The sequence below is a fragment of the Polyodon spathula genome, unplaced genomic scaffold (genome assembly GCF_017654505.1).
Source record: "Polyodon spathula isolate WHYD16114869_AA unplaced genomic scaffold, ASM1765450v1 scaffolds_509, whole genome shotgun sequence".
Classification (NCBI taxonomy): Eukaryota; Metazoa; Chordata; class Actinopteri; order Acipenseriformes; family Polyodontidae; genus Polyodon; species Polyodon spathula.
Genome location: NW_024472000.1, coordinates 548 through 12,000, shown reverse-complemented (window position 1 = coordinate 12,000; position 11,453 = coordinate 548). Strand labels below are relative to the sequence as shown.

General features: G+C 38.8%; 1 protein-coding gene across 1 annotated transcript; it reads left to right on the top strand.

Moving 5' to 3' along the window:
• Positions 1-9,829: 9,829 nt before the first annotated feature.
• On the top strand, positions 9,830-10,600 carry LOC121308176 (SAGA-associated factor 29-like; the record flags this gene model as incomplete). The annotated part of the gene is made up of 4 exons (XM_041240451.1): positions 9,830-9,907; positions 10,037-10,109; positions 10,219-10,289; positions 10,420-10,600. Coding segments are annotated over 4 exons (356 nt in total), but the record flags the coding sequence as incomplete, so codon positions are not given.
• Positions 10,601-11,453: the final 853 nt, after the last annotated feature.

The following is an 11,453-nucleotide window of genomic DNA, read 5'->3' as shown; positions in this document are numbered from 1 at the left end:
ATTCAGTCAAATACAGCTGGAGAAGCTGGGCATTCTGGATGGGGGAGGGAGGGGGGGAGCAGATGGGACCAGCTGACGAAACTTTGATACCTAAAGTAGAGGCAGAAAGAGAGCTGGAACTGAGGGCTGAGGTGGCAGCTGGAGCTGAACAAATGTATAAATTGGCTGCTGGAGAAGCTCAGTGCCTTTTGAGCCCTGTATTCCGGAAACAAGGGCTGAGAGATGAGATACCGACCATTCTGCGTGTTACTTAATACAGGTTTGATCAGCGGTTTGCTACTATCATGTCTGTTTGAAATGGAAAAGGTGAACTCACATTCAGAGATTTGGGTTACACAAATACAGTCATTCTCTTAACAGAGGAACTCCTTAACTCATAATCAAGACAGATTTCCAGTCTTGTGCCATGTATCTCACATGTATCAATCCTGTAATATTTGAGAGGATGAGTGAACAAATAAATAGATTTCTGAGGAAGTCAAGTGCTCCGTATTTTGATTAGATGGGGATTAGCGTTAGCCTTGATTGTGGAAATGCTGCCACGATCTGTATATTGGAGGAAAGCTGGAGCACTGGAAGCTCTGGAGAAGCTCAGTTGCAGATTTAAACAGTAAACTAAAGCAACTTTTGCATGCTGTAGTGAGCAGATATGAAGAGGGAGCGGAGATCTGCTGTAGTGAGGTGCGAACAACAGTAGAGGACGAGATCTGCTAAACAGTGCGGGGGTCTGAGGAAGTAAACAATGCAGTGCTGTCAGTAGTGAGCAGTGGCCTGCATCAGTAGTGTGCGTTGATCTGCTGCAGAGAGTAGGGGATCTGCTGAATGTAGTGGATATTGGTCTTTGGGTGTTAAGGCAGTTTTAGATGGAGCCAGAGAGCCTTTGGGCAGAGGTGAAGATTGCAGAGATCTGAGTCCACTGCAGAACCTGAAAGAATGAAGAATGTGTTGCTCTGAGGCTTCTGCGAAACCTATTGATTTGGTCCGGAGCCGTCTATGAGTGTATTGTCTATTGGGGGGGGGTAAGAGGACACTGACTGAAACATTGATAATCATAGGACATGGTTCCGTATCTGAATGGCAGCTCACGTTGATGAAATGATGACTTTGAAAGTTGAATAAAGTGATGAAACTTACTCTGAGAGGCTGCAGAAGGCCTTTGATGTCTGAAAAAACTCTGTGTGGAGCATGGATCAGCTGGCTGCATATTTGTCTGCAGGCTGATCCATGAGAAAGTTAGAGGAGAAAGAGAGAGGGAGAGAGAGATGGGTTGGATTGCATTGAGAAAGTAACTGGAGCCTGGCACTGAGACTGAAAGCGCTGGGTGTGAAGCTAAAAAGATGGTGCAGCTGCAGTGACTAGAGTTGCTGCGGATGTGGTGGACTGTGCAGCTGAGCGGGGCTCTGCCTTGGAAGAGGAAGAATGGGATCTTGACACTGCCAGGATAGGAGAGTCTGGATTAGCTGACTTGGACTCACACAGGAGGAGAAACGTTGTTTTTCTGTCGGTATGTGCTGGTATGGATATTCCAAGATCGATTAATGATTTAAATAACTTTTGGCTGGCCAGTGTTTGAAGCTTGGAGATGGACTAGATGGAGCAGATCTTTTACCGCAGCACGGTTGAAGGATAGCAGCAGCTGCTGCTGGAACTGGAGCAGAGGAGATGTCTGGAAACCATGAATGACTTGGGTTGTCTCCGAAATCCAGTGGAGGGTGGAATATCCATGCTTGATTGAAGTGAAATAGCTGCTAGTTGGATATCAGTAGGTGGTACTTCCCGTTCCCCCCTCACACTTTTTTTTTTTTTTTTTTAAATAGCTTTGGCTAAGAGATTTCCTTTTTTTCTTTTTAAAGTAGATGCACAGACTATGAATAGACTGGTAGCCTACTGGTTCATGCAAAAAAACAAATGAAAGCGAGAGAGGGTGGAAGAGGAAACAGTGGTAGAAGTGGGAGAGTGATTGGTAGGAGAAGGATAGACATGACTCACCAGCGCCCCCTGAAAGTCAACCTAAAGGTTTATACTCAATTCAATTCAATGCAAAGACTGAAATTCATAAGGTTTGTAGCTTGGAGGCATTCTTAGATTGAGCATGAGTTCTAAAGGTTTAGTGTAGTATAGTGATATGCACAATGTAGTGTTTGCATAACGTAAATGCTAATACTTCAGATATAGTTCTTTGCTTCTTATTATTCCCTGCCAGGGATGCCTATTCTTGGCAGCGTATATAATGACGGTGGATGTACCTATATACATATGAATGTACGACTATCTACTGAACAAAGTCCAATTATCATGAAACTTGATAAAGATTATTGAATGTATCACAATATCTGCCTACTTGACTGTCTATATGTTATGTTTATAATATATCTAGCGAACTGATTATCAGATATAGGTCATAGTGATGAATTTTGTTCAGTTACTGACAGCTCGTCTTTTGAATTTACAGCTGTGGCAAGAAAATAAAAATGTTTATTTATTATTTTGAATGTTTTTATTAAAATTTAAATATCGAGTTTTATAGCAGTGGGGAAAATACTGTATAAAATCTACTAATCTGACCTTTTACAATAAATAGCATTATGACACTCAATCGTAAAATATGTAGAAATACAAAAATAAACTAGTATCGTTCTTTTACAAATGTTTTTAGTTATGAAAACACTGAAAAGACTTCTCGTTGAAAGTATTATCAAATACTTGTATTCATTTCTTGAAGTATTTCCACCTATTTAAATAATACTTATAATTGAAATTTAAGGTTTCAAAGTATTAGGTATTAAGGTAAACCATCACAAACCAAATAACTATTTTCCATTTTTTTTCTAAAGCAAAGTGGGACTCATCTGGCACTAGCGGCTTTGTTTGCTTTAGTAGTTGTGAAAGATATTTGGTTCACTGTGACAGAAAGAAAATGATTCTTGGTGGTAAATCTCCCTCTCAACTTGCATGGGTGCTACGTAACGGGAACAGAATACTCTGACTACGTGAACTGATACTTCATTCCGAGGGTTAAAAGGAAGTCGGTCATGTAGAAAAGAGACAGAGCTTCGGTACACTCATCTATTGACCTGAAGGGTCGTCTACCAAGGAGTCATGAGTGATGGTATAAAAAGGGGGCGAAGCAATCTATCTGTTCCATCATTTTTGGTTATTAATAAGTGACCTGGAAGGACCTGTATTTGTGTGGTGAATAATCGTGAGTGTTTGTTTTGTTCTGTCTATTGTTGTTTGTAATCACTAGATGGCTAACACGTTCCGGAGCTGTTGCCAGAGGCCAGCACAAACCCAGGACAGCACTTCACTTGTATTAATGTAAACTGTAACTGTACCACAATCACTAATTCACACACTAAACTGACTTGTGTATGTGTTTTGTGTTTTGTACAATAACTGGACTATTATTTTGAGACCAGCCCAGGGATTATAAATGTAAGTAATACACGCCTCTGTATTACTTACCAGCATTATTATTTACTGTTTTTTTCGCCTTCATGCACTGGACTTAAGGAATAAAAATAAATAAACTTTTTTCACCTGAATTACAATCTGTTCTTTGATCGCCTGCACCTGCACACCATTAACCATTTTGTCACATTCACACAACTGGGAACATTGCACACTGCTTCACCATAGTGACATGACACCGCCCTAAAGATAATAGAAGGTAAAACTCTTGCAAGTATATATTTAAAACTGCACCAAAAAAAAACACAACTTGCGAAGACCCCTTACTGTATACGATCTCACACTAAAAAAGTTGCCAGAGAATATGCTTAGCAAGGTAAGTGTGAAACTTTGCTAAGCCACACTGGATTTGAGGATGAGGATGTAATATTTTAAATTAAAGTTTTAGATGATTCACTAATGATTGCTTTGTTAATGACCACTTCATTTGAATAGTCAATTTATGAAATCAAATTACATTGCTGCTGTTTGGAATATATATATATTATATATATATATATATAATATATTTCCAGAAGTATACTTTCATCAGAGAATATTAATGAGGGTGATTACAGCATGTGTATGGCTGCTTCAACATGGAATAACATCACTGTATAGTTATATATATAAAAGGTTAATCTCTGTAATACAAGTTAGTTTCAGTCACATGGTACCAAATATTCATTAGTTATTTTATTTAGAGCAGATGCCTTCATCAACGTCCAAGTGAGTTACAGATTCTAGGATGTAAACTATTCAGCTACGCTGCAGGGTACACACTTACACACCATCTCCATACGCGAAAATGGAGCACAGGCGATTAGAGTGGGCTTCTACCAGTGACGCCACACAGCCTCCTCCGATGGTGAGATCGGACAGCAGGCTGATAATAGGCAAAATCCGGTTTCATATTAATAATCTTTATATAGCACCTTTCGTAGTGCTATATAAGCACTCACAAAGTGCTTTATAAGATACGAGACTAGGGTGTGTGAACTGTGAATCAGCTACAGCAGAGTCCACTAACAACGTCTAAAACCGAAAGACAGAGCAGAAGGAGGTTAAGTGACTTGCTCAGGGTCACACAATGAGTCAGTGGCTGAGCTGGGATTTGAAACATGGACCTCTTGGTTTCAAGCCTGTTTCTTTAACCACTGGACCACTCAGCCTCTTAAAAGCTTAAAAAATAATTAAAAATATTTGATGTTTCATAAGGTCTTAAAAGAAAGGACAGAAATGAAAGTTGCATGCCCCTAGTGGTCATTTCTAAAACCACCTCACTCAGATATTCAGCTTTTTTTTTGTGATTGAAAAGTGAAGTACAACAGCTTCCGAGTATCAGAACACCTCCAAAGAGAACACTTCGGTTTAGGGAACAACCTTGTTGTGAAATGGAACTTCACTTAAAACAACACCGCGCAACATTGACCCCCTATAGTCTGGCCAGGCGGGCGCTGCAGGCTTGCCTGCAAGCTGCCCAGAGCTGCATTGTCCTCCGACGCTGTAGCTCTGAGGTGGCTGCATGGTGAGTCTGCAGTGTGAACAGAAGTGGTCGGCTGACGAGAAATCGCGTCAGAGGACGCGCGTGTGCTCGTCTTCACTGCTCCCGAGTCAGCGCGGGAGTGGTAGCGGTGACGCCGATCCGCGGTTAGTAAATATGCCACATTAGCCTGAGGCCTACAAATAATTTAGATATTGCGCTACATGGGCTAAAATAATAATAAAGATAATTGGGTGATTATGCGTGGGTGTTATAAATAATATAAAACAGAAACACCTTTTTTGGGCAACAATAGTGATTATGTTGCTAATCAAATAAAACTGATACAGCATGGTAACCTTGTAACTCATCAGCATCAAACAACTCAAAATCAAATAGTTTTTATTAAAGATTTTTCAAAAAAATGAATTTTTAAACATGTACATAGGACATTTGCTATGTTAACATGCATTCTCCTTTTCATAATTACTGTTAGAGGCACGGCTTTGCAATTTTTTTACCTTTATATGTGGGTGTTTTTGTTAATTTAGTTTGTCAGTTAGTTTATTGTTATTATAGTTTATTAACATACACTTGCCTATTGCTTTTCTCTTACTTATTCTGTTCATTTCACATGTTGATGCACCTGCGTCATGACATAAGTAATAAATACATTTGCATTTATTGATTCATATCATGATTGGCCTTGGCATATTGTGCCCGGTGGTCAACTCTGTTTTAGAGAACACTTCGGCTAAGAGAACCCTTCCCTTGCTTCCCCATTACTGTAGTTCGTAATCCTGGTAAATGATAATCTACATGAATGCAGCAGCAGAGAATGGTAGAGAACACATATTAAAAGTTATGAAACAGGTAAGAAATCAATTCTAAAGTGCAATTTGCTTAAATTGTTCATTTTTTGCTCTCACTTTAATTTTCCTTGGCTCTGTCTTTGTTAAGATTCTTTCATCCGAGTTCATGAGCTGCTCGTCAAATCTATATAATATTCTGTCTGTCTTCTGTCTATCTATCTACTTTATAGAACACTAGATCAACCAAAATCTGTCTAGAAGTAAAGGACAGCATATACATAGTGATCTTTAACTCTGAAAAACCAATTTTCCTTTAGTGGTTTGCTTTTTCCGATACATTGCTGTCCTAGATGTTGTTTTGCATTTACACCTAAAAAGAGTCGTTGTCCCTATCTATCCTTCTATTCAGTGTAGCACAAAACTGACAAGTAAAACAAAAGAACGCCTCCTGTGAGTCCAATTAAAGATCTTCAATTCTTCACGCAGAAATCCCAAAAAGATACAATCTCAACATCATAAAATAGTAAAGGAACAGTAAAAACAACAAGACAATCTACTGTGTAGGTACTTACTCTTAAGAAAATGGAGCTGGTATAGTTTCCCTTTAGCAGTTCTGATACCATGTGGCACAGATTAATTCAACCCTAATCCAGAGGAAAGGAAACATCATCAGTGGGTAGATCAAAATTAAAAATGTAGGTAAGTCTATTAGAAATGTCATCAGTGTTTCTGCAAATAGAGATCAAAGAAACCCCTAATTAAAAACTGGTTGAGACTTTAATACATGTTTCAGTTACCTTGTTCCTGTCTTTAGGGTGGTCTGTTGTTCCTTCCTATTGTATATTATTTATTATAAATAGTATACAATAATAAATTATATAGTTTATTATTTTTAAACTATTAAACTTTTTAAAACTTTTTTAGTTTTTTAGTTTTCTGTAACATAAGAAGGATATAACCAAATACAACCCACTTCAATTTTGTATTGAGCCCAAAAAAAAGCATGCTGATAGACTGTTGTCCCTCCTAGCTTGAGCACAGGGTCAGCAAAGATACATTTAAAAATGCCTCAGAGACAGAAATAAAATTGGATCTGCCACTTCTGAAAATTGGGTTGTTGATTGGAGAGTCTTCAGCTCAGGCTTTGTGTTGTTAGGACATGACCTTACATACTTGCCTTAATGAAGACAAATTACAGGTAATGTCTGATAAAAATTCAATCATACACTTTCTAGCTAATTGCAATGTGTCATTTGTATAATTTAGTTAGTTGGTTTGTTATTTAGTTTGACCTTTACAGTATGTTCTTGGTATTGCATGAAGAAAACTTGATTGCATAATTGCATAAACTTGCCATAACATTGTCAAAATGCTGTAGAACGAACATCGGCCACAACAGCACTGATTCAATATGACAAGTCAACAAGGATTTTAAATTGAGATATGTGACCACAAACTATACTGTCCTTTGTAATATGTGTGCTTAGTTAAGCAAGCACCTCCCAACTAAGCTTATGTCACATATAAAGTTCTAATGATGAAAATAGCTACAGGAAGACGCAGTTTTTATATATTACAGAATACCTGATAGAGGTTACATCTGTTGTCTGAGGGACAGACAAAAGTGTGAGTTACGTATCCTATTTATTTTCCAACCCTTTATACTAAGCTTTCTGTTCAACAGCATGGGTGCTGTAAGTCAATATATTTGACTGCCAAATGGAAAGACTATTCGTCAAGATTTATTGAGTATCACTGTGGAAATAATGTTCCTTATCATAAGTAGCTCATTGAAGTGCATATGGTAAATGTATTATTAACACTTATTGGTATGTATGCACTGCCAAACCCCTGTAAGCCATCTTCTTCACTTTTTTCCACAACAGCAGCCCAACATAGATAGAGCGACCCTGTATATACAGACATAATCGGTTAAGGCAGTGGTTGTCAAACTATGGGGCGCTAATACCTGACTGTAAAATACTTTTTCTGATAATTGTAAAAGCTCTGCGGTAAGTGGCAGACTCGGTGAGCCAGCCTCCAGGATGATTGACTGATCAACTACCCAGGCAGGGATCATATTGAATCTGACCAACCACCTGTGGAATCTGACCAATCCCCGTCCACATAGTTTGTGTTGTTTCAGACCTATCGTAACTCAGCGATTCTATGGTCCAGCCCAGCTCTCCTTGTTTGAAAGTTGGGGGCTAATCATGGCAATGTGTCATACAACTGCTGTCAACCTTTTTACCTTTTGTACACCCACCACAAAAACGAAATATATATATATATAATATACTATACATTTGATAGACAGGCAGTTTTATAAATAGGGTGGGTGGGGACTTGACTAAAGTTTTAGTTTATTATATGTGTTTTGCTCCATGGAGAAAACGAACAACGAGGGTGCAACATTTTATGAAATAACTATTTTATAACGTTATAAAATTTTTTTTTTTAAAAATGCTGGACAAATGTTACAATTGCTATTCGTAATTGCATTAACATTAATAGACTAGTCAGTTATTAAAATGTTGCACCCTTGTTTTCTTGTTCTTTATTCTGCTTTTATCAAATACGAAATTAAGGACTTGGATGATTTAAAAGTGTTTCAGTGGTTGTAGATTAAGCACCAAGGGTGTTACTACTAGTAAAACCAGACTGTGATATAAATAAAAGATATACTGTAATAACAATACTACTAATAACAATAGTATGATCAGTTTAATTTACAGGGTTTGGCAGTGAAACAATTAAATGGGCTTTTAAATCCTCCATGTCCTTTCTCATCTAAATGTGGAATGAAGAACGAGAATAAGTGAATACAATTACAAATAGTGATTGCAATAAAGTGTATTGATCTTCAAAATATATATATTATAACATTGTCCGAATGCCATGCATTCATTGGTGAAAGTGGATGGAGGGCGTGGTTTAAAGTGAAGAGATCAATAGGAGTGCAAGCATGAGGGTAGTGGGAGAGCGAGTAAGTGACAGCGAGAGGTTGACTGGAATTTAGCACTGACAGATTTTGTTATTTTGTTTTGCTTTGGTGTGGTCCTTAATTGTTTATTTTTCCTGTGCTAATAAATGCTAAATTCAAGCCAGAAGCTACTGCCTGTGTGGCGCCTGCTTTCATTTTACACACCATCTCACAATTTGTTATTTTAGAAAAATCATATTTATTTTAATATTGTACTGTTTACTAAGGGGGGAAGGGGGAGCGGCAAAAAGTAATAATATCTGAGGGGGGGGCGGGGCGCAGCAAAAAAAGTTTGGGAAGCAGTGGATTAAGGCATTGGTTATCACACAATCAAGGAACACACAGAAGGTGGCCTTGAAACCTTATGGTACTTTAGATTTTATCTAACAAACAAGCCCTGTACTTACATTCTGTCTTAGATGATTGTGACATAGTTATTTCTGAAACCTTGTCATTTTCTATCATCATCCCTTTTTTTTAGCTTTCTTTGCACAAATATTTCAATAGAGGTTTTCCTATATTGCTGTGGCTTTGTGAATAAATCAGTTTTGTAGCTGGGGTCTGGTTGTTAACTACGTAAATACTCTGTCAACTCCTTACCAGACTTGGCTTTGAATCACATTTATGAATTGTTTGTCTCAATAAATTAAACCTTGACAGAGGGGATTTTTTTTTTTAAATCCTCTAAGGTTAATTGAAAGGCTCTGGGTGTCAACGTAGCCTGCGAACCTGTACAATTTGAGGGTAGTTAACCCTAATCCTTGGAAACTTGTTGTCTTTCCGAGAGGAGACTCCACCCATCAATCTCATACGTTACCAGTTTGACCAGTTTAAATAGGTCTCTCTGCCCATAAACCCCTGTCGTTTCTTTGTTTGGTATGCTTACTTTCAGATCGACTCCTCGATCTGAAAGTCGTGTTTCAGCTATTGAGAGCCCAGCTACTCCAGTTCAACCTAGCCGCAAGAGAATGTCTCGGCTGTCTCTTCAACGTGCTGCACCAATTAAAAAAATGAAATACCAGTTCACCAGTTCAATACCAGAACACACCGTTTCAAGCCGCCCAAGTCCGGGCCCAGTCTGACATCGAGAACAAGAGTGAGTACACACCTCCTCCTCCATCCCTCCATCCTTCAACAAGAGTGAGCACACATCTCCCTCTCCTCCATCCTTTAAAAAGAGTGAGCACACACCTCCATCCCTCTCTCTCCTCCACCTCTCCTTCCCTCTCTACCTTCCAAGTCTGTTTCTCTTTGTGTGTCTGTGTCTCTCTTTCTCTTGCTCACTCCTCCTCTCACTCCCTCTTGCAGTCTCTCCATACTACCGGACGAAGCTGAGAGGTCTGTACACCACTGCCAAGGCTGACGCAGAGGCAGAGTGCGGGTCAGTTGGTCTGTCTGTGTGTCTGCCTGTCTCTCTGTTTGGATTAGGGTATAAACAAACCAGTGTGTCAGCGAATCTCGGTCTCTCTCTCTCTCTCTCTATGTTGCAGAATCCTGCGCAGAGCCCTGGACAAGATCGCAGAGATCAAATCATTGCTGGAGGAGCGCAGGATTATGGTTTGTGTGTGTTTGGGTGTGTGTGTGGTGAGGACGAGAGAGGTCTGCTGGGGTCGACAACGATCTACAGACCCACGATATTGCTACTACTGTATAACGATGCTGAGCCCTCTCTTATTTTGCTCTCCCCCTAGCTGTGAAAATGTCTGGCTTGTATAGCGATGCTGACCCCCCCCGGAAGACGATGAGACGGGGGGTGCTGATGACCCTATTGCAGCAATCAGCCATGACCCTGCCGCTGTGGATCGGGAAGCCAGGAGACACGTGAGAGAATAATAACTTAATATACATACTCTTACTGTTGTTGTTATTATTATTATTATGATAATAATAATATAATGATATTAAACTTGCGGTCCCTCCCTTGCAGATATAACCATTATTACTAATATATATAGTTGTTATTGCTATTATTAGTAATGATAGTCAAGTCAGGAGACACATGAGAGAACAGGATACTATTACTTTATTACTGATATTATTAACAAATACTGTTATTTATTTATTGCATTTATATAGCGCTTTTTATACAAAAGTATCGCAAAGCACAGTACAGTACATAGCAGAAAAAAAGAACAAACAACAGTACATTTGTATAGTATGTCACAGATACAACTGCCACAGTCAGACTATTTAAATAATATTTAAATAGCAGTATACACATAATACAAAAGCAGCAATTTTGAAGTTATATTAAAAGCCACTGAGATAAGAAAGCCATTTTATAAAAGTGTGTTTTTAGTCTTGGTTTGAAAACTCTAATGGTCCCAGCTTACCTGATAAACGAAGGCAGAGCATTCTTTAATTTAGGAGTTCTACAAGAAACTCCTGGCTTAAGGGACGAATATTGCTGGGTGTCATCAGCATAGCAATGGAAGTTCACTCTGTGTCTGTGGATAATGTTATCTAATGGTAGCATATATAATGAAAACAACAAGGCACCTAGAATGGAGCCCTGTGGAACACCACAGACAACTTCTGACTGGGTAAAATTTTAACCTATCTCCGTTACTTTGAGAGTCTTTGAAAAATTCTAAAACCTTGGTCCTACCGTGTCGGATCAAGAATTAAAACTGATGAGAAGCCAGAGTCAGAGCTTATCAGCAGATCATTCACAACTCTGACAAGGGCCGTCTCGGTGCTGTGTGCAGCACCAAAACCAGACTGA